Source organism: Ursus arctos, unplaced genomic scaffold (genome assembly GCF_023065955.2).
Source record: "Ursus arctos isolate Adak ecotype North America unplaced genomic scaffold, UrsArc2.0 scaffold_16, whole genome shotgun sequence".
Classification (NCBI taxonomy): Eukaryota; Metazoa; Chordata; class Mammalia; order Carnivora; family Ursidae; genus Ursus; species Ursus arctos.
The window spans coordinates 48538208-48562940 of NW_026622830.1; the positions used below are offsets into that span (position 1 = coordinate 48538208).

The window sequence follows — 24733 nt, forward strand, 5'->3', positions numbered from 1 at the left end:
CTGACTCGAGGTCTCAAAACAACTTTTATCTAGAAACAAAAAAAGCCAAAATGACTCCCATCTGAAACACTCAGAATTTTTCTACCTTGCCTAAGCAGGCACTGGAATACGTCTTTCTAGTGTGGTGCCCGGAGCTGGACTTGCCCAGCTTCGATTTCTGGCTTTCCCACTTCTCAGCTAGGTACCTTGAGTGAGCCCATCACCATGGACTCTCTGTACTTCAGTTTCTGTCTGTGATACCTGGATAGTAACTCAGAAGTTACCAAGAGGGCGAAGAGAGAGAATACATACAAGCACGAGCCATTATTATTATTCCTGTTGCTACTACTGCTACTCCCCTTCATCTTCTTTCTTCCTCCACAGCCCCTTCATAAATTCATCATCCTTACTACGAGGACAGAGTGCTATGAAACACCATCCGACACCACCATTAAAAAGACACGGCCTGTATGGTTTATTCCAAAATTCCATGCATTAATTGCCTATATGTATAGACACACTCCGCCTCCATCTCAGACATCTGGTATTTCTCTGTAAGAGTAGAAGTACCTTTGTCTCGCTGCTTCTTTTCCTTTTGTTCACTTAGTTTGTCTAGAGGTAGGTTTGTCATCTCAACTCCGTAAGCAGTTCTCGCCAGCACTGCTGTCTAGGAGTCCATGACGTTGGCCCACTCGTTTATGAGTTCTTCCCATTCCGTGAGGGAGGACAGCACACCAAGGAAGTCATCCCAGAGCTCTTGAGAAATGTACACACACAGGTTTGCTCGGATCCACGCCACCATGAGTGTCTAAAACCAACAAGCCAACAAGAGAACTGAATCACCCTCATTTGGAAGAAGAATGAGTTTTAACAAAATATTTTAAATTACTAGGAATAAAATGAACTTTAAAATAAAAAGCACTTGATCTTGATTTTCTTTTAGCGTCTCAAAATTTATTTGATCAACTGTAATCAGGATCTGAGCTACGGAGAAATCAGCTATTATCATGAACAAAACTACTGGTTCAAAATCCTCTGGTGTCTGCAGCTAGTCCTGGCTGTAACTTGGGAGAAGACAAAACTCTCGGTATAACAACTATTCTACTTCTTTTTTTTTTTTTTTTTAAAGATTTTATTTATTTATTTGACAGAGAGAGAGACAGCCAGCGAGAGAGGGAACACAAGCAGGGGGAGTGGAAGAGGAAGAAGCAGGCTCCCATCAGAGGAGCCTGATGCGGGGCTTGATCCCTGAACACCGGGATCACGCCCTGAGCCGAAGGCAGATGCCCAACGATTGATCCGCCCAGGCGCCCCTGGAATTTACATCCTAAAATAATCATTTTGATTCCTGTGGTTTCTGTACCAGTGAACTTGCTACCTGATGGGATTCCTTTGGGCCCACCCTCCCTTCATGGGAGAAAGGAAAAGGCTGGACTCCACAGCCCTAGGGGCCCCTGCCAGGTCAGTCCTGCCTCATTTCTATGCTTTCCACCAGGTGCACACAGAGCTTTCCCTTTAGTGCTGACTCAAGGACATCCAGAAAAAGCATCCAGGGGACACCTGGGTGGCACAGCGGTTAGGCGTCTGCCTTCAGCTCAGGGCGTGATCCCAGCATTATGGGATCGAGCCCCGCATCGGGCTCCTCCACTGTGAGCCTGCTTCTTCCTCTCCCACTCCCCCTGCTTGTGTTCCCTCTCTCGCTGGCTGTCTCTATCTGTGTTAAATAAATATATAAAACTAAAACTAAAAAAAAAAAAAGAAAAAGCATCCAGAACACAGGTGTGGTAACGGGGCCCCACTGAGGACTTCCAGGAGGGAAGTGGCCACCAGAGCTGGTTTGCAGCAGCCCTGAGCACTGAGCACAGAGGCCAAAGCCCACTGACAGCAGGGCTGACCCAGCCAGGCCGCCCCAGGGCAGCGATGGGTGGGAGGAACACGTAAAGGACGGGCTGGAGAGGCATTTTACAACTAGAACTGAGGGGCATGAAGAAAGAGGGTTACAGAGTGGCTCTGAGGTCTCTGTTGCTGACAACGTCTGAAAGCACCTCCTAAGCTGGAGTGATGCGCTCATCATGGGACGGGGGCGTGGGAAAAACCCACAGCACTGTGTACTTTCGGGGTATTATAAATACAGAGACACCAAACAAAAACAAAGGAGAAAAACGAAAACATTTCGCATAAGCACATTTTCATGACGCCACTATATGTTTGACGGTACTATTATTCGGTCATTCTGACAGTCTGTCATTTCAGATAATTGGTTTACCAAAGTGAATTCAAAGCTTCAAATTGGAAGCAATAAAAATCAGTTAACAGCATTTCAGAGCAATTAACAACCGCTCCTGGGCTTATGAAGAAGGATAGAAAACACCAGTTGCATTGCTTTTCCACAAAGCAGTCTGATGACAATTTAAAATGGAAAAATCTACTATTAAGTAATATGACTACTTTTCATTCAGTAACATTTTTAAAGCCAATAATAAAAATAAACTATCAAAGTGCTGGATACTTACCTTCTTCATAATTCACAGAAACTGTTACAGAAGATTGATTATCATCTTACTGTTCACTTTGTAAAGCCATCAGTAGGTGGAGGCTTTGACGTTCTAATTATTATGTTGAAAAACAGAAACATGTTTTACAGAATTAATGAATTTGAAATAAACTTACCATGTCTTTTTATTCATTGTAAGCTCCATTATCATGCGCCTACGAATAATCAAAACAGCTTTACAGGCATCAGCTTGTTCTCTTAAGAGCATGGGAACTTCAGGACATGGTTCCAACAAAAAGACGTTTGCTGCATTGGTCAAAAATACCTTGAAATCAACAAATTTTACAGTAAACATATAAATGGAACTAAACACATAAATCTGAACAAATTTTTCTTAAAGATAATGATATTAATTTCCCTCTACTAAACAATCACCTTGGAGTCATTTCAACTAAGGCAAGTGGTACCAACACATACTCAAGATTGTTTAAAATGCTTCTCTTAGAATCACCTGACACACTTGAAAGACCTTTCCTAGAAAAAAATTATTAATACAAATTAATAGTGCAACTATAGAAAATTTATGAATCAGAAAACTTTCTGAAGACTTCTTTTTACATTACCTCAAAAGAAAAGGGGAAAACAGTAAGATAGGATCACTGCTTCTGGGTGAGAAATTTTGGGGTCGGGGACGGGGAGAGGAAGAGGAGCAGTGGTCAGACAGTGGCTGGGAAAAACCATCTGATTGCTGTGGAATCTCCCAGCACATGAACTTTGCAGGTAGGAAGCACGGCCAGCACCACCCAACATGGGCGCAGATCTCTAGTAGCTGTAGGGAGGCAGGAAACCGGCAAGGCCACATGGTCAACAGTACATAGCTTCCAGGTGCATATACCTTGACTAGGAGAACGATATTAGGCAGTAGGATATAAAACCTATGTGAATTCTTGAGATAAAAACAGATTTAAAAAAACTTAGATGACCAGCCAACAGCTCTACACTCTACCTCAGACCTTTGGGGTACAAGTTCACTGTCCATTCCTGTCAGGGGTGTTTCAGTAGAAAATGGTGAGATGCACAGATGTGGCCTGTTACGTAGTCGTAAGTGACTGCTTAGGGGCACTACAGTAAAGTTACCACTGTGTTACTACTGACACAGACGACTCCAGTGACCCTTCAGTTTAGGAGACTGAGTTGTCAGTCTGGTGATGAAGGTGGATGGGTACCATCTACCTAGATCCTATGCCTTCTTAAGTCTCCCTTGTGTTCAGCAGTACAAATTCAAAGGATCTGGGAACAAACAGAATTCTCTGGCTCACCTGGGAATGAAATCTATCAACACAACATCTTAAAATAGATGCACAAACGGACTGAAGAAATTAAAATAAACATGCTCAAAAGTCAAGTGGGTGAATTTAAATATTGACAGCCTCTAAGATTATCTTGTGCAAGATTAAAAAGGTGTCAGGGCCTACTTTTCTAGAAAGAATTACTAAATAAGCACTGTAATAATTGGTAACAGATGATAACAGCAATTGTGAAGACTTTCCTAGCTTTCAAGTGGGAAAAAGGAAAACAAAGAACTTTTTGACTAACCAACTCTAGCAGTGGTAGTATAATTTTAGTGGCCATTTTATTTTTTTACTACCCTGACTGAGATCAAGACCTGAGCTGAGAGATCAAGAGTCGGAGGCTTAACCGACTGAGCCACCCAGCTGCCCCTCGGGGCCATGTTTTTGGAAGACGTATGGCATAGACGATCTGCTGCAAGACAGATCTTTCACTCAAGGTATTTGGTTTCTTGATGTGAATTGGAAACTTTGCATACTCCCAAGTAAAAGTGAGGAGTCTTCATATATTATATTCTCCGCTCATTTTCTTTTTTAAAAAAGATCAAAATGCCAACTCCATGAATCTTTCTTACTACCATGTCAGTACTGGTTAAGGTAAAAATTAAAAAAAAAAATTAATACGTCCAAATTGTACCTCTCAACAGCAACTGGAGAAGAGTACTAGCTTATTCAACCTGTACTTGGCCACTTTTTCCTAATGAACCAAGGAAAGGACCAAAGATACTGGATACAAAGAGAACAAACACAGCTATTAGAATCCAAACTAAACATTTTTGAACACTGTTGTGCTACAATCAAGTGGAAAGTATTTTTTCTTGGTTTGGCCAAGTCGATGTAACTCATCCTTTCAGAAAACAAATTAACACTCTCCTGAACCTAGGGAGATACTGGCAGTGGGATGGCTGAGGATGGCATATGGCAATCCACTTGGAGGACAAGGAATACCAAGGGACACAGGCTAGGGACTCCGGCATGCACTTCTCTGGTGAGGGCACAGATTTTCCTAACAACTGGCACCAGAGTTCTTTGAAGCTACTCAAGTAAAATCATCTTCATTTTGTTTCAAGTTGATTTCCAATTATTTGCTGATTTTCACTGAAAAATGAGAAGATTCAATAGTTACAGAGTATTAAACTGCTAATGAACCTGAAAGCAAAAAGGATACCATGACAAGGAATCCTACTGAGAGATGGATGACAAAAGCATGTCACTGAAAATTGGGCAACAGGCAAGCTATGCCTATGCTACCTCAGGTGGATATGGGGTAGAGGGTGGGCGCCAGGGAGCAGGGGAAAAAGAGGCATTCTGTGTTTTCACTTAGAGACCTAACAACCTTCCACGTAGATGGGGGCCAAGAGGTAATCAATCTCCCAATCCCCATTTTTGAGGTAAAATCCTGAGGTCTGGGAAGATTAAGTGATCAGCCAAAGTTGTTCTTTCCAATGTTCCCAAATGGCACTGGTTCTATTTAAATATTCATACAGATAAAGATTTAAAAAGTAGAGCATTTATCATCAAACAGGCAATTTTTAAGAAGAATATTCTTTATGGGATTATAGAATCACCATGCTTGTCTTGCAAATTAGAGTCCAGATGATGGACTAACTCCCCATATGTGTTCAGGACATGCTTTTTAAGATTTGGATCTCAGTCATTTCACATTCACTGCGTAATAATCCCTCTCAAAAACCTGCAACCGGCTCATAGGTCTCCTTCGACTAGAAAAGAATCTTTACAAACTGAAGATGAGCGGTCAGGAAGAAAACTCAGAATGAGAACTTAAGGGCTGTTTACTGACAGGTAGATACAAATATCCCCGTACTTTAATGATGCTATCACAATAAACAAAATGTTCAAATGGACTCCAAGCGGAGGTCTTTATGTTTCCGGCCAGCCACGTACCTGCACCATAGCCTGGGCCCCGGCTTTCCCGTTCTTATTTTCTTCTTGCGTCACACATCCTCTGCTCACTGCACTCGTGAAGGAGTATGTTCGTCCCCAACTGGAAGATCGCTTATGACGAGAACCGTCAGATGAGGTCTTTAGAAGATAAAAACCAGTTCACGGAGAGGGAAGAAGTACATGTTCACATATTTAATTCCTTACACTCACCAAAGTTCATGAGAATAGAGGTTTTAGAAGGGCGAGTCTTTTTTCCATTTTGTTCACCACCTCCAGCACCTCAAACAGTGCCTAGTGTTTAGTATGTGCTGAAGAAATAAACGCAGGTCCAGTAACTGAATGAGTCTCTAAAACAGACCTTTAAAATGTGTGATAAATTCCATTTGCTTATCTATTCATTTTGACCTCATGACCAGTTATTAAAATGATTTCACCAATATTAAAAAATCAAAAATTATGGAATTAATACAGATATTTAAAAGTGATATGCCTTTGATTACAAATAGTCTTAAATGTTTGTTGTTAATTGCTGCAACACCCACTTTTAGAAATAATTTCTCAGGGGCGCCTGGGTAGCACAGTGCTTAAGCGTCTGCCTTTGGTTCAGGGCGTGATCCCGGTGTTCCGGGATCGAGTCCCACATCGGGCTCCTCCGCTGGGAGCCTGCTTCTTCCTCTCCCACTCCCCTGCTATGTTCCCTCTCTCGCTGGCTGTCTCTCTGTCACATAAATAAATAAAAATCTTAAAAAAAATAATTTCTCAGACTAGTTTCAAAACAGCATGCCAGAAATAGAAATATGACAGATATTTTGTTTCAGGAAGAGATCCCACTGTGTCGTTTTAGTTTTATCCAGCCTCTAGCTTTACCTAACCAGGACGAAAAGTTCCATTCCAGCAGCACTCACTCTGAGGACAGCACCCAGCCCTGAAGTGAGGCTTCTTAAGAGAGGAGATAGCACTCATTATTGGGTTAGTCCTTTCGGCTGCTCTGGGCAGGCCACTGCACAAGACAAGACTGCCAAAACATTCTAAATTTAGTTTCTCAAATGCTATTTGTTTAAACATGTCAATACCAATACGGCAGTGACATTTTTAGTCTCATACGCAGACGTGTGAACATACGATGGTTCATAAAACAAGTCTGCCGCCACAGTGAATGAAAGCTGCCATGCACAGCCGGACCTAGCCTGAGGGGAAGGAGGTGACCAATGATCCTGAAGACAGCCCAGAAGCAGCCTCACTGAAGCAGGTCCTCACGGAACTCAGCAACTGGAGAGCAGCAACTACGATAAAAGAGCCCCGCTGGCCTGTGCCCCACTGACTGGCACCCTCGCCCGATCGGGTAGACTTTGCTAAAATACGTGTACTCCCAACTGAAACAAGCGACAACGTATTACCTCTTCGCTGTCAGTCTCTGAAAATCCTAATTTTTCAGCATCTTCTAGGGCAGCTTCTTTTTTATCTGGTTCTTCCATGAACACAGGTTTGTCCTGGAGGATCCACTTTCTGTACACTGGAACTACCTTCCTTGTTACAGCGATGTCACAGGAAGGCAACAAAAACGCCTAAAATAAAAAGAGAAGACTTCCTTTAACTCCACACCTGCTCAGATCACTGTAACAGACGCATAACAGACATTTCTAATCACCACCACCAAGTTCAGACTTTCCTCTGAAACAGACGGAGCCAGATATTTTTGTGCACACCCAACTTGCTGAAGAAAAAAGGCATTTTCAATTGGGCCAGAAAATGTCATGCAATTTACAAATAACTTCTGTATTCTGAATATTTTTTTCACAAAAATAGCCAACATGCACGCCTACACAGATACTTTAAGTGGCTATATAAACCATAACAGTTATACAACCCAATGAATTAGAAATTGAGTATAAGACAACAGACAGACTACTGCAGCCAGCTGCAGCCAACTATCACTCCTCCGCCTAACTCCATGTGCAGGGATGTCGTGCTGGTGACGGAAGGATTATTTACACCACAGAAGTTGGCAAATGCTAATAATTGGAGCCTTTCTTTTTTCTTCCCCTTTGTCTTTCTCTTCCTTCCTTCTTTTTTGCCCCTCCCTTCCACCTTACCATCCCTTTCTGGGAGCCCACATTCACCAGCATACCAATGAGTCAAGACTGTACTCAGGTGTTCTGTACTCGCTGGTATGCTAGTGAATGCGGCTCGCAGAAAACACATGAAAGAGAGCCTCTGGCCAGCTGTAGCACTGTGCACATTGATGTGAACTTTCTTTTTTCCGATTTCTCACATTTATTTGAGAGAGAGAGAGAGAGAGAGAGAGAGAGAGCATGTGCCCAGCAGGGGAAGGGCAGAGGATGAGGGAGAGAGCAAGCAGACTCCAGCACTGAGCACAAAGCCTGACACGGGGCTCAATACCATGATGCTGAGATCACTGCCTGAGCCAAAACCAAGAGTCAGACTTTAGCCGACTGAGCCACACAGCACCCCATGAACTTTTGAACATTACAGACTCTCTTTACACATATGCATGTAAGACTTCTGATTTAATGTAAGAGTCCAAACATATAAACAAAACGGTAAAGGAGAAATGTATTTGCCTTTTGAGTATTAGCTCTAAGGAATATTTCTGACTGAGGGGTAAACACAAAGGAGAGGAACTCAATACTACAGAAGTGTTTTCATTCCATAGATGAAAAATTAAGCTGAGGCTCAGAACACATGAGATATTTTCCCAAGGTTACAAAGTAAGTTAGCGATGATTCTAGGTCTTGAAATCTCAAGATTCAGAGATTTCATACTGTCCTTAATGTTCACGCTACAGGATCCAATGACAGGGAGACTTTAGTGTAACAAGGATTCATGCAATATATATATTTCCATTGATGTCACATCAAATTCCAGAATAGAGGAGTCTGTGTTATAACAAGAAGGTAACATATCAATGTGACAAATATTCTGACTTGTATCTCAAGAACAATCAACAAAGACAAAGAAGAATATGACAAAGTACAATGTTGTCCCAGTCTAATGTTGTTCCAAATTGTATTACAAATATTTTCACACATACAATAAAGTAGAAATACTTTAAAGTGAATACCATGTACTGCCGCCTAGATTCTACCATTAGCATTTGCTAGATTTGCTTACCACATACCTATCAACCCACCCCTATTTATCCTTCTTTCAACCCATTTTATTTTTGATGCATTGCAAAGAAATCTGCAAACATCAGTACATTTCACCCCTAAACATTTCAACATGCATATCACTTCCTTACAGTTCAAAATTTCTTTATGGTACTTTACATAAAATTTCTAAATCAGGAAATGCACAAATGTTAAGTGAACCATGTGATGAGTTTGGACAAATGTAGACAATGAGGTAATCCAAATCCAAAATCAAAGGTATATCATGTTATCCTCCTCCTAAGAAGCAAAGAGAAATGTTCTCTAAGGTCACAGTAAAACCCAAATGATTTGTACAAACTGTCTGGTTAATATGATATGTAGCATATTCATTAAAAATCAGAAATATGAGAAAAGAAGTCAACATTAACAACACCACAATAAAAACCAGACAATACTTTAAAGACATAGGAGATCAGGATAAAGAAAGTTTCAAAAAGAAATGGAAATGGAATTGAAAAATAAAATAACCAAAATGAAAAACTCAGTGGGTATGGATTGACAACAGAATGGACATGGCTGAAAACAGGATGAAAAAAACAAAGGAAACACCCAGAGTGAAGCACGGTGAGACGAAAGGACGGCCTACTCAGAAAGGAAGGCAAGAGAGAGAACACAATGAAAAGCTGCTCCTATACTTGGCTGCAGAGGCACAAGGAAAGAAGATTAGCAAAAGAGGGCAGAAATGATATTTGAGGAGAGAATGCCCGAGAATTTTGCCAAAATTGGTAAAAGATGTCAATCCACAGACTCAAGAATCACAAACAAGCAGGGTAAATACAGAGTACCTTACAGTAAAAGTGCTGAAAACCAAGAACAATCAGAAAATCTTACAAGCTTCCAGAGGAAAAAAGAGACATTTCCTCCAAAGGAGCAACCACGTGACCTCACATGACTTCTCAAAGACAATGCAACAAATACTCAATGTGCAAAGAGAGAACAGATGCCCGGGTAGAATTCAATATCCAGAAAAACTGCACTTCCAAACCAAAAGCAAAATAGAGAAATTTTCAGATACAGAAATGAGAAAAACTTTTACCAGGAGATCTGACCTAAGGGAAATACTAAAAGTTATTCTTTAGGCAGAAGGAAAATAATTCTGGATCAGAGATTTAGGAAGAGATGAAAGTGCAATAAACAGGTAATTATTTGGATAACTCTAATTGGATAAAATATATATATATGAATATATATATATAAAAGAATAAAACCGGGTAAAATAATAAATATGAAAGAGATAATATATGTGTATACATATAAATAATATATTCATAATATGGAATTCCAATACAGATGGTCCTCAACTTAGGACAGTTCAACTCAGAAGTTTTCAACGTTATGACAGTGCGAAAGTCACGCATATTCAGTAGAAACTGTACTTTGAATTTTGATCTTTTCCTGGGCTAGGGATATGTAGTATGACACTCTCTTGTGGCGCTGGGCGGTGGCAGTGGCTACAGCTCTCAGTCAGCCCTGGGATCGCAAGGATAAACACCTGATACACTTACTACCGTTTTGTACCCATATAACCATTCTCTTTTTCACTTCTAGTATGGTATCCAATAAATTCCATGAGATATTTAACACTTTATTATAAGCTAGGCTTTGTGTTAGATGAGATCGCCCAACTTGTAGGCTAAAGTAAATGTTCTGAGCATGCTCAGGGTCGGTGAGGCTTAGCTATGATGTTCGGTAGGGTAGGTGTATTAAATGCATTTCTGACTTACTCTATTTTCAACTTCTGATGGCTTTATCGGGACAGAACTGCATTGTGAGTTGAGGCAAATCTGTACATAGCAGGGGCATATGAACTGAGAAGGAATAAATGGAACTGGAGTGCATACTTACAGGGTAAAAGTTGAAATTAATGCTAGATTTTAAGTTAGGGATGCAAACAATAAAATATTACAAATGAGTGTAAAAACACTAAGCTTGAAGAGAAAAACGGGATGCTAAAAACAACCAGCCTGAGAGAATTCAATACAATCAGCAATACAATTAGAGAGCAGAAAGTAAGATAGTGAACTTATACACCATTACAGTAGTTGTTATGTCAACTGTAAAGGGAATAATGCTCCAATCAAAAGATAGAAATTATAAGGTTCGATTTTAATAACTATTAAAAGACCATATGCCATTTATAAGGGGACGCCAAAAACATCCGGATGTAGAGAGGTTGAAAGTAAAAAGAGAGAGATACACCATGCAAACACTAACCAAAAGAAAACTGGTAGAGCTATATTAAGAATAGGCAAGACTGACTTTGAGGCCAAAAAGGAAAAAAAAAGTATTAATAAAGAGAAAAAATTCTTCCTGATGAAAGAATCAGTTCAAAGGAACATATGACATTTGTGAATCCATACTGAAACTAATAATTTTGCCTCAAATATATATATGTGTGTGTGTGTGTGTGTGTATAGCAAATACTGATAGACTTTGAAAAAAAATAGACCAATCCACAGTTATAGTAGGATATTCTCAGTAACTTGCAGAACAGCAGATCAAAAAAATAAGGATAGAGAAGAATGGAACACACGCTTCCTACCTTCTCACCGTATTCTCCATGTCTCGACCTCTCGTATTTTTCATCTTTGTCTCTCTGGGGGACAGTTGGGATAATTTCTTCAGGTCTGTCATTCTGTTTATTCAGTCCTCAGCTGTACCTAACCTGCTATTAAACTCACCCACTAAGGTTTTCCTTTACTATTTCAATTATTACTTTTTTTTTTTTCATCTCTAGGAGTTCTGTTTCCTTATTATTCAAATCTGCTTAGTCGTTTGTTATAATTTCTTGTTTCCTGGAAACATTTCCAAGTTGTCTTTTATTACTTTAAACATGTTGAAGGTATTCATACTGAAAATTCTAGAAAAGTTTTGACTTGAAAATTCCTAATTGGAAGAAAGGGTGATCTGAAATTATTATACCCAGTTAAACTGTTTTTCATGTGGAAAAGCAAAAGGGAAACATTCCTCATCACAAAAGAACTCAGGGACTAGAGCCTCAAGACACCTTCTTGAAAACACCCACTCAATGACAAAAAAGGCCATCCAAGAAGTGCATCAAAGCAAGCATGTTAGGACTCAGGACACCAGGAGGAGAGTGTAGCTAAATTCAGAACCAAGACTGAACAACTCTGCACATCAGAATTCCAAAACTGACTGCAAATAATAGTAAATTCAGGCTCACAATTGATAATATAATGAAATAAGTGGATGGGAACAGGAGGCTGAAGAAAATACCAGGCTGATAATTTCTTCAGATTTCTTAAGAAATCAATAAGTGCTATCTAAAATTACACCATGGGGATAAAAACTGATGCCACCACCTTAATGTGATTTTAATCTTCTCATTATAGATAAATATTTTGGTAATTAATATTTCTTGTGTTAAAGGAAATGTTTATTTGAATTTCTACAATTCTGTTTCTCTTTATTTTTTCTGCTGTCAAATTCAAATAAAATAAAATTCAGAGCTCTTCATTAAAAACGCACAAAAGCATCATTAAGAATTAAGATTCCATTGTCATAAAGTTACCTGTCAATCCTTCACCCCCACCCCGGTGCCTCCACATACCCTCCCATTGTCTCTGCCTTTACCTCAGTCAGCCTCTGTCTGGTTTTACCTTCACCCATCCATGGCTGGCTGCCTGCGTGTCCATCTTTTTTTTTTTTTTTAAGATTTTATTTATTTATTTGACAGAGAGAGACAGCCAGTGAGAGAGGGAACACAAGCAGGGGGAGTGGGAGAGGAAGAAGCAGGCTCATAGCAGAGGAGCCTGATGTGGGGCTCGATCCCATAATGTCGGGATCACGCCCTGAGCTGAAGGCAGACGCTTAACCGCTGTGCCACCCAGGCGCCCCTGTCCATCTTTAACTGCCTGCCAAATTCTCTGTCTGCCTGTCTGTCTGCACCTACGCACCTGTCCATCTACACCTCCCTGCTCACTTCCACCTCTGCCAGCTGGCCTGTCTACACCTACCTGTCTCATCTTCTATGCCTGCCTGCCAGTTTGTTTACGTCCATCAGCTCCTCTGTAAGCCTTCCTGTCTGTCTGCCAGGCTGCTCTCTGTTTATATCCTGCCTTACCCATCTCCTCTCTGCCAGGCTCTTATTTGCTTCTCTAGCTAGCCAGGCCAGCAGTCAAATAGACACACGTAGGAATACCTGGAATGATACTCTACAAACATCAACAGGGGTTGCTTAATGGCAGTATTTTGAGTGATTGGCTTGGGACTCTATTTGTCTAATGAATATTCACTTTTTTAAAAATAAAGTTATTTTTTAAAACAAAACCAACACCAACAAAACAACATAATCGACAAATAACCTTTAGAGCAGTGCTTTGAACTTTTCAGACCCATAACCTAAGTAAGACATTTTACAGAAGCATATATGCATTTGGATAATAAATGTTGTTTTAGAAGGTTTACAAAGAAATACTAATCCTTAGAATATGCAGGGTACTCTGAAATGTTTCAGTCCATCCTATTTATTCTCTTCTATTCCATTATTTTAAAACAATACTGGCCTTTTTTTTAAAGATTGTATTTATTCATCTGGGAGAGAGAGACAGAGCACAAGCAGGGGGAGAGAGAGAGGGAGAAGCAGACTCCTCGCTGAGCTGGGAGCCCAGTGTGGGGCTTGATCCCAGGACCTGGAGATCATGACCTGAGCCGAAGGCAGACGCTTACCCATCTGAGCCACCCAAGCACCCCAAAAGACTGGCTTTTGATAAGTTGACTTCATGACCTACAAATGGTCACAACAGGTAAGAAAAACACTGGTAAGAAGACAAGTTTCCAGCGGAGTGACCCCGAGACCAGAACTGCCCCACCTGAAGCTTCTACCACTCACTGTTAGCCTGCCTGCTGGGGGCAGCAGTAAACTGAGGCTGCCCTGAGCACCACTGAACCTCGTCTCCCCTCATTTACCATCTATTTCCACTGCCTGCAACCTACCGAACCATCCAGGCCAAGGAGACTTGCACAGTTAGCCCCTGCCACGAGCCTCTCTGCGCTCGGGGCCCCTTGTCAGCATTTATTTCGACACCACACCCATGGACATCTGACCTTCCTCCATCATGCACTGTTCTCTGGTGCATACACACACATCTTACCTCCTTCACTGAGAACACGAGCTTCCTGAATGTACATTTTAAACTTTAATGGCCTTTAGGCCTAAATATTAAATAGTCAATGAACACTTTAAAATTGAAAACGAAATCACTAGGAAACAAGTCACATTTTGCCATCCTGAAAAGAACAATACAGAGAAAGACAATTATCATATGGTTTCACTCATTTATGGAACATAAGAAGCAGGAAGATCGGTAGGAGAAGAAAGGGAAGAAGAAAGGGGGCGTAAACAGAAGGCGGAATGAACCACAAGAGACTATGGACTCTGGGAAACAAATGGAGGGCTTCAGAGGGGAGGGGGGGTGGGGGAATGGGATAGACTGGTGATGGGTATTAAGGAGGGCACGTATTGCATGGTGCACTGGGTGTTATACGCAAGTAATGAATCATGGAACTTTACATAAAAAACTAGGGATGTACTGTATGGTGACTAACATAATAGAATAAAAAAATATTATTAATTAAAAAAAAAAGAACAGACAAAAAAATCCCGCCCCCCCAAAAAGAACAATACATCGTTGACCACAAGAGGGCAATAGAATGCAAATGTTAAAACCCATGCCCCTTCAAGAATCTCTACTTCGTATTTTCACATGCACAAGCCTTACAGTTTAAATTTCACATATATGCTTTCAAATTAGATTTGATGAAGAATAATGAGAAGGTGTAAATAAAATGTTTTTTGGCTTCACGGCACAAAGATGTCTCAGAAGTTCGGTCATAAGTAGTCTGCAGTTACCTACTTGGCCCAAGCTACTTCTGAACTGAATTTAGATTGGAGTGAGGACTAAATGGAATGCAGAATTTAGAGCACCCTCTGCCAGCGGTGCAATGTCAATAATGGATGCAGACAAAACTTTCCATATAGTAAATTAACAGTTTACACAATAAAGGTAAAACCACATCAGTTTAGCATTATCTCGTGTGCAAAACTTACAAGCTTTGTCAATCATATCTAGTCTTACAGTAAGCACTGGCGTCCAAGAGCTTAAAACATTGCTACAGATCAGGGCCTGCAAAGTATGGCCTGTCATCCAAATCCAGCTTGCCAAGTGACTTTCCTAAATAAAGTTCCCCGGGAACGCAGCCACGCTTCTTCGTTATGTGCTGTCCATGTCTCCTTTCTCACTACAAAGACAGAGCTAAATAGCTGTAACAGAGTCCGTGTGATCAACAAAGCCTGAAATACTATGATCTAGTCCTTTACTCTATAAAGAATATGACCTCTATCCTCAATTATATGACCGTGATCACTTGAACTCAAATTAAATGGTTAGAAGTACCTTCCGTGGGTACAACAGAATGCAACAGGGCAACGTTAATGGACAGACTAGGGTAGATTTTTAAGTCCTGGACTATTATGATAAAACAATGTTTTGGCAGCATGACATATACAGTATAGGCTAGAAAGGGATGACACAGCAGGTGTGGGGCTCCAGGGAGCATGCTGCTAACCACGGCCAAAGGAAAAGGAAGGAGCAGGAGTGCGAAAGCCCCCTGCATGGCTTGTCCAGGGATGGCTCAGTGGAGGAGCTGGAGACGAGCAGCATGGGAGGGCTGAAATTAATACGCACACAAGGACACGAGCCCCGTTAAAGAAGTGGTCAAGTCATGAGGAGAAGCTGATGTTAGGGAAGAAAATAAGCTCAGCTCTGGCCTCATCATCATTAAGACAGCACTAGAATGTCAGTCAACGTCACCAGGGGGCATTTTAAAAGGCAAGTGTGCAAACAAGAAGCAAGGTCCAGACAAAAAGCTTGAGTGAGAGTCTCATGCCACATGGCTGCTGGCTCCGAGCCCGAAGGAGGCAAGTGTGGACTTACAGCAGAAGAGGCTCAAGCCCAGAACTTGGTCAATTCTTGGAATCTGGGGTCAAAGAAAACAGAGGCCAGGAAATGAGACAGAGAAGACACAGTCAGGGAGTGAGAATATTACGAACCTTTGTATTCACTAAAATACAAAATACGTGAAAACCTCCAGATTGCTGTGGATTACACTGGGACTTTCATTGTTGGTTGATTTTTCCTTAATGACAGTCTCAGAAGTGAAAGGGTTCATCGCTATCTAGAAGTCTTGCCCCTCCTCGGAAAGCTCTGCATACTGCACATGCACCGGTCACGTGTGTGCACAGGGCTCCTCCCCTTCTCCCCACGGACCACAGGTCTCTGCCATTCAGGGGCCTCACCTTCAATGCGTGTGCCCAGACTCAACAGCTAGTCACCATCACATGCACACACCCACAAAAGAGCCAGGCTGTGTCTCCCAGGGCACCGGTACCAAGATGCAGGTGGCCAGTGGCTCCAGCCCACACCACAGGTCTGCTGTCTTCTCCGCTGCACCGCGGGTTCTGTTTCCTCTGTCAGAGCTTCTCCACAGCAGCACGACTAACATTTGAGGCCTGATGTTCCCTGTCGTGGGCGAGTGCAGGCCCTGTCCTATGCCTGTAGAATAATCACTGGCTACTACCCACTAGAGGCCAGCAGCATTGCCCTCCCTCCAGTTGTGATGACCAAAAATGTCTCTGGACAATGCCCCTGGGGGGGCAGAGCCAGCCCCGGTTGTAGCTCAGGGCTGCTAATCGTTGCCCGGCCTCTGGTCTCTCTCTGCCATCTTCTTCCGCACTTGCACCTGCTTTCTTGTTTGTACTTCCCCTCCCTTTTCACTCACCACAGTGGCCACCACCAGGGTGCTGTACCAGCGTCATCCCTTGCTTTCCCCTTATTCCCCTCCCCAGCCAACTTTTTCCTCTTACGTCATAAAAACCTCAATCACACGTTCATGCCATGCGTGTTTGCAGGGAAAGTACAACCATCTGCAGAGCCTCCACAGAGCTCCCTCTGGCCCTTGGGACAACACCGGCCTGGGGCTCCTCTTTGCCATGTTCATTGGTTGATGAGTATTCAGCAAGAGCTTTCTTCCCACCTACCTCTGGGTTTCAAGTTCCTTTCCGACACGTGAGGGTATTTTTGGAATGATTTGCTCAGATATAGAATTTCCCCTCCACATGTAGGAATTTTACAAAAACAAAATCTTAAAGAATCATACACAAAATCACAACACTCCGCATGAGAAATTAAAAGCAGGATTAGAGGGATCATTATTCAGTCCAGTAATGTAGCCCAACTCATCAGTAGTATTTCTTGCAGGACTATGCGCAAAAGAACAAGAACAAGTCTCCTCAATTTCATGAACTTATCTCACACACACACACACACACACACACACACACACACACACACACACACCTGCGTTAGCAGATGTCACCTATCCGGGAGCTGAAGAAGCCACACCAATTCAAAGTCCCATCAGCCTGGGGTGTTCTGGATCCTCTCCACCCCCACCTCCACCCAGCATTTCTCTTTCACCGTGGTCACTGATATTTACGGCAGTAAGTGTAGAGAGGACTGGGAACACCCTCATTTGATGACTGGCCATTTTGGAAATCTCCTTTTGTGAAACACCTGTTTTTTCTAAAGAGTTGTCATTCCCCCTCCCCAACCCCCATCTGACCTGTAGGCATGCCTTACATATTCAGGGCACGAGGCCATTGCTAGACTCCTATCTTCTGCCACTCCAAGACCTGTCTTTCACTCTCTTGGTGGTATCTTGCAAAACTTATTTTAAAAATCTTTTTATTTTAATGTTATCTTTTGAGGAAGAAAGTTCATAATTTTTATGCAGCCCTATTTATTCGTTTCCTTTTTAGGAAATTCTTTTAATGTTTTGTTTATAAAATATTTGCCTACCCAAACGTTATAAGAAGATCTATTTTTTCTAAAGTTTTATTACTGACGTTTAAAAAAATGTAATAGTCTCACAAGGAAAACATGCAAACAAAGTAGTAAATACAATTCTTTTGGTTCAGTTAAGGGTGGAAAAAATGCAAGGTACACACAAGTTCTGCTAAGAGTCTTAAGTGTCCATCTTCATTAAAATACACAACTGCTGAACAACGAGTTTCCCTTCTACATCTACTCAGAGCGAGGTCAACAATTTACTGCAGATATTCTGCGTGGGGCGGTCATTTGTGGAAGCACACCAGAGTTCGTTTTGAACCGAGGACTTACCAGGCACTTCACATGCACTCTCTCCTAAGCCATGCAGCTGTCAGAGAACAGAGTGCAGTGAGCCACGCTTGGCAGGCCAGGAATCGGTGCTCTGCAAGCAGCAGCGGTCGGTCCCGAGCCACGCCTGGCAGGCCAGGAGACGGTGCTCTGCAAGCAGCAGCGGTCGGTCCTGAGGCTGCACGCTCAGGGTCAGACAGGACACAGGAGGCTTTCACTAGGAATGTCATCTCATTTAATGATAAGGAAACAGACTCTGGATCAAACACTGGGCAGCCTGGCTGCACATCCCTGCTGTGACCAGCCAGCACCCTGACGATGCTGACGATGGCCTCAACGGACACATCATGACTACTCAGGGCCTGACAGTGATGGTTATGAGGACGTGACCCACAGCCTCCTTGTAGTCAGCCATGGCCCTGACAGAAGCAGGAAGGACGTGGGCTCTGCACCGGGACCGCCTGGGCTGGGACTCTGGCTCCGTGGCCCATCCACGGTCTGCCATCGCCTCTCTGCACCTTGGTGTCTTCACAAGGTTGTCGGGAGCGCAGAACACCGAGCACACGCACCGGCACACAATAATCTCGGGCTCCACGGATTACTTATCACCCTAGTAGTCACTCCACAAATACTGACTCCAGCACCAACCCCATCCTAGGTACAGCTCCCGGGGTTGGGAAGACCCAGTGAACAGAACAGGCAAAGTGCCGGCTCTCTAAAAGTTTATATACAATTTGTGGTGAAAGTCAGACAGCAAATACACAAACAGCCGTGGGGTGGCAGTAAGCGTGACAAAGACAAATAAGCGAGTTAAGGGTGAATAACAAGTGATGAAGCATTATTCCACACAGGGTAGCTGGCAGAGGACACTCTGATTCAGTGACATCTGAATGAAGATCTGAGGGGAGGAAAGGAGTCGTTCAGTCATGTGCAGGGACAAGAGTTCTGACCTGTTGGAAGAGAATGGGTGACAGCCCTGAGGCTAGAGGATGTGTGGGAAGGCAAAGGCAGCTCGAGCCCAGAGCGCAAGCACTGACTAGGAGGGCTGCAGGGAGAGGTAGGATCGGGAAGTGGCAGATCACAGAGGGCCCTGCACGTCCTGACTACGGAGCTCGGAGCACTGGGAGCACAGCAGGGTCGTCACAGGATGTACGTTTCTCAGACCAGGCAGGTGACAGTGTGTAGGACAGACAACAGGGCCCAGAGGAAGAAGCAGGAGGCCCGGAGGCGAGCACAGTACCCTGGCTGAGAAGTAATGAACCAGGTTAGTATCTCACCCTGTTTTCACTGATGGGAAAGACGCTTCAGGGCTTTAGGTAAGTGGCCCAAGGTCCCACAGGTAGGAAGAGGCAGACAGGGATTCCTCTGCAGCAAGTACATGCACAAATGCCGCGGAGCAGAATGAAACTAAGAGAAGGCCCCTGTGGCTCAAAAACAGAGGAAGAGAACTGACCTTACGCTTGTGCTGGCAGGCCAGCTCTTCAGATCGTGGGAAGGATTCTGGTCCCTGCTTCAATCGGTACAGTCTGGCTTGTCTGTCCCCCCACAGCCCTGCTGAACTGCCCAAGGTTGCCTGATCTAATCGCATTCCATCACCCTGGTTCAGTCCTTAAACCACAGCACCCAACCCCCACAGCCTACTCGTCCACGAGTGCTGACATCCCCACTCCCCTCTCGTCCATGAAACTTACCATTCTCCTTACCCTTCCGTTACTATTCTAAGAGCCTGGCTGCATCCTGAGACACATTTCCACTATTCTGCTGTCTGCCATTCCATGGATTTCTGCATAGCAGCTAAATATAACAGGCCCCAAATACATCGTCCTTTTGCTTCTTCTAAGAAATAACTTCCTATTAAGGCCACTGACACTAACCTCCTCAGTCTTACCACCAACAATGAGCACCAAGATATCCATAAGCTAATCAACTAATGGCGAGGTGGAGTAGGAAGTGTTTGGACAAAGAATCTGTTAACCTTGATACTGAGAAGGGTCAGCTAGCCAGTCTGTGTGTAGTGAAATAAACAAACCACCATTTCCAGAAACAACACAGATATTGTTGTTTCTTGATGGGTCCTGCAAATAATGTGGTATTGGACAACTCTTTCTTACAACAGACTTCCATTTAAAAATCCTCAAAGAAGGATAGAGATAGAAATTCATCATTAGGCAAAAATTACAGCAGTAATAGCTGTAAGAATCATCAATAGTACTGAGATTAATGGGTGAAAATCAATGAGAAACAGAATACCTGCATAGTCTCAATATATCCCCCAGCACGTACTTCTAATTACAAAAGAGAAAACAGTAACTTCACGGTGGAGAAACCTGGCCAGCACCTTAAACCAAGTGATCCAAGTGCAAATCACCTGTAAAAAGGAGTCGCCTCATCATCACAGACTTCCCGATAAGCTGTGCTGTGACGGCTTCAACAGCCTGGCTGTCGTACTCTTGCCAACAACACGCAACGTCAATATAACCATGAAAAAAACCCCAGACCAACCCCAATTGGCAGACACGGTACAAATAACCAGTCACGATTCTTCAGAAGTGTCAAGTTCATGAAGGACATAGACAGACTGAGAAACTGTCCCAGATTAGAGAAGACTTAAGGAGACCGTGAACAGCCACACGGTATCCTAGACCAGGAAAGGGATGGTAAGTGGGACACCTGTGGAAATCTGAGTAACATCTGTAGATCAGTTAATAGCACTGTATCCATGTTAAGTTCCTGGTTTCAATTACGTACTATGTTTATGAAAGTTTCAACATTTTAGGGGAGCGAGGTGAAGAGTATGCAAGGCTTCTGTCAACTATTCTTCCAACTTTTGATACATATTGAGAATCAAAAGAAATTCGCAGACTGATTGTTCCATAACCGTGGTAACAACACCCATAACACCCACCAGAACCGCTCTCCAACCAGCCTCTCTGGAGCCAATCTGTGGCCGCAGACCCACCGGACACGGACGGACACTGACCTATCTCCCTGGTGCTCGTATCTGGTGCAGAAGCATCCAGTACATGTTTAACACCAGCAAACTGAAAGTCCATCCTCGTTTTAAAGGTATCACTTCCAAACCCGTCAGAGCGCTCCTCTCTTTGTTGTCTTTCTGCTTTAAATCTCAGCAATGCAGGATTACAATGAAAGACTTACTTTTAAATGAAGGCATGAGCAGAGGCAGTGTCATTTCAAGGTAACACAGGAAACCATGAAGCATAAATGAAAGCTTCCTAAACTATCATTATTCATTTTCACTTGTCATCTTTGAAAAATGGCACCTTTCCTCTATAAAAGACTTTTTCTCCTGCCGAGGTCTGAAACCAGTGGTGTCCTTGCAGAGCGAGGGGCTGCTACACGGCAGGGACAGAGCAGCGCTAAGCAGGACCGTGTCTTGGTAACAATGAGGAGGGTACTCTGCACTTGCTCGGCAAAGCCCCACAACACTTTCTCAAAGGCCACACGAGCCATGTCTCAGACCTGGCCCTCGAAGCCCTGGATTCGACATCAAAAGGACTGGACCATTTCCCCCAAAGCTCAGACAGTCTATTTATACCTGACTAAGCCAAACAGACCACTCTACACAGGTGACTCCAGATACCCAAATTTAATTACCAAAATTTGGTTCATTAGAAAGATCTAAGTGCTAAACTTCGAAGTTGAAATCTGTCTGGTGGAAATCTCTCAAAACTGCAGGACACTGTTTGCTGCAGTATCGATTAGGACGGTATTGTGACGTCCTGGGGTGTCTCCCTTATGGAGACTTGGGGGGCAAGCTGCTCCTCCCAGAGAGGCTCTGGATGACTTCCCTCTGGTCCTTTACTTACATGAGCCACATTGTCTTACTTAACTGATGTGTTCCCAACAATATTCTTTTAGGGTTTTTTTTCTTCACTTTATAAAAGCTTATCATGCTGTATGTCATCTTCTGGGACTTACTTTTTTTTAAATTAAGGTAAAATTCACATAACAAAAAATTAGCCTTTTCATAAAGTGTACAGTTCAGTGGTACTTAGTGTACTCACAACACTTTCCTGGAAGACTCAATTCTGCCATGAAGTTACGTAGCTAAGATTCGTCCATACTGCTGCACATCCCTACTGTTCGTCCATTTTCACTTGCATGACGTTCTTGCAACTCTAGCCCGGAACAGACACCTAAGAGTCTCTCAAGGACAAAATCTGCAGTGGAAGTGCATAGAGTGGGCAACGCCCGATTTTCAAGCTGTTCACCAGATGGCTGTACCCATTTACCTTCTCACCAGCAGTGCAGGCAAGAGCCTGCTGGAGCCACCGCCTCTCCACTGTCAACAACTTACTTTTGGCCACGCGGAGAGTGGCAGACGGATCGTGCGGCCCAGATGCCCATCTCCCTAATGGGCGAATGAAGCCGACAGTGGCTGCCTATGATTACTGGCCAGACTTGTGTTCTCTTTATGACGATACCGTCGTGTTTCTGGCCCATTTAGTGAATTGTCTGCAATTTTCATATCAACCGGAAGAACTCTTGACACCGTCTTTTGTTCATTACATATGTTACAAATATCACCTCTCACTTGCAACTTGCTTTTTGCACTTTTAAAAATATACCTTTTGATATACAGAAGTTCTTTATCTTAATAAAGTCAAATCTGCTTTCTTTCCATTGATAGTGAACACTTTGGGGGTATTAAATCTTCCTACTGCAGGACCAGAGACACAGTCAACTCTACTTTCCATTAACCTTTTTTCTCACTTGATCCATCTCACATGGGTGTCTGTGTATTATTTGAGGTAGGATCTAACTTTGTTGTTCTTCCCACAAGGAGAGCCGTTCATCAAATCAGCCCTTTCGTTTCCCCAGTGGCGAGTCATGATGCCTCTGTGAGGTCACACTGCCTGCCTCAGTTACAACCCACTGTGTTCTGCAAGCTAGCTCACAGAGGTGTTTGAAGAGCTGAGGACTCAGGAGAGCACGCTTCTATCTCAGGATTACTGGACCATATCAACAGAGCCTATAGCAGAGAGTCCAAAAAAAAAAAAAAAAAAAAAAAATCTATGTTCAAAAACCTCCCGAGAATGGAGATTGACATCCAATTATTCTGGTGAGTCCTTTGACTAAGACCTTACTTCTCAAAACTAAAGCCAGGCGTGCGGCTGCCCTCACAAAGCCACCCATGAACTGAGAAGACGCCTGCTAGCGAGGAGAAAACACTATCAATCGTTCATTTCTTGTCCGTACCTGTTTTACACAGGAGTAGACAAGAAACAGCTGAGTACATGGACTCCACTCTCTACCCTCCACCAGTGGAAGCTGTAGGATGTCAAAGAAGCTGTTAATAAACCTCTCAGAACAGCAGGTTTCTCACAAGTAAAGTGGAAAAAGGTGAGTACCCACCCACTTGATAAAACTATCATAATAAGAATTAATTTTGGTAAAGTAAGCCAAGTGCTTCGCACAACGCCCTCCACATAGTAAGCAACATGTATTAGTGTGAAAACACTGCAACGGACACACACTAGTAAAGAATACACGTTACTATTCCACCATACTGTGTTTCCTCTTACTTGACACTCTCATCACCACTAATTCACTTCTCACTTAAAAAGTTTTTACTGGGTGCCTACTACTTACCAGGCACAACTAGCTAGAAATGAGGCACAGATCAGACAGTAAGACCAAGGCCCTGTGGGAGAAAAGTCATCCAGTGGATCGGCAGTGGGCCCTACAGACAGAACGGTTGGAGAAGACCACAGGAAGAGGGGAGAGCAGAGCACTCGCCCTAAATGATGGGAGGTCCAAGCCATGCTGGAAACAGCAGGGGAGCACATTCACCAGAGTCCCAGCAGGTACAAAGACTCCAAGGAGCAATACACACTTGGCTTGTTCAAGAACCAGGAAGAGAGCCATGTGGCTAGGGTGGAGCAGGTGGAAAGTTCTCCAAGATAAAAGTCTGTCCCATTCACCAGGCAAGAAAGCTGGCGGCAGAGAAGATCCTGACCCAGTACTTTTGAAAAGGGAACACTGAAATGTCAGAGTGCAAGCCGCCGGAGTGCAGGAAGGGGAGTGAGAGCAAAAGGAGATGGGGCTGAGAGATGATCAAGACTCTCGAGTTGGCTCCACGGATGATGAGGAACTACTGGAAGCCTCTGCAGAAATGATTTACATATTTCCCTGGATGTGTATACTTTTAAAGACTTTTCAGCAAGTCCTATGAGCTCTACCTTAAAAAATCCTTGTATAACTGCTTTTCACTCCTTCTATTACTGCTTCCGCAAGCTACCAGCTTTTAGGATTTTTGTCTGGTTAGGCAAAAACTGGTTTATTGGTTTCCTGTAGGTCTATTGAATGAAAGTGTGATTTCGATGCCAAACGCAGGTCTACAGAGAAAAGAACGAGGAAAAAAGGTCACTGGAGCAGCCCCCAAATTTAAATGCTAAGCAGAAGACAGTGAATGGTCAGTAAAGTAGGAGGGTTGGGCACACAAGAGGTGAAGCACAGAACACTGTTAGGTAAGAAATGACTGACAGCATCAGCTCCTACAGGAAGGTGGACTGGAGGGCGAAGGGGAGGAGCCCATGGGAGGAATAGAACAAGGCAGCAAGCCAGACCCTCAGCAAACTGGGAGTTTTACTTGGAACCATGAACTATTTAGGA

At 43.1% G+C, this 24733-nt stretch overlaps 1 protein-coding gene across 1 annotated transcript in view; it reads right to left on the reverse strand.

Moving 5' to 3' along the window:
* Positions 1–586: 586 nt before the first annotated feature.
* LOC125281393 (focal adhesion kinase 1-like) overlaps positions 587–24733 on the reverse strand; it is a 98085-nt gene continuing 73938 nt past the window's right edge. The window contains exons 5-8 of the mRNA XM_057312740.1: positions 7125–7292; positions 5728–5865; positions 2650–2798; positions 587–787 (exon numbers count right to left, since the gene is read on the reverse strand). Coding sequence (XP_057168723.1) covers position 787; positions 2650–2798; positions 5728–5865; positions 7125–7292 — 456 coding nt within the window. The 3' untranslated portion in view covers positions 587–786. The remainder of the gene's footprint in view (positions 788–2649; positions 2799–5727; positions 5866–7124; positions 7293–24733) is intronic.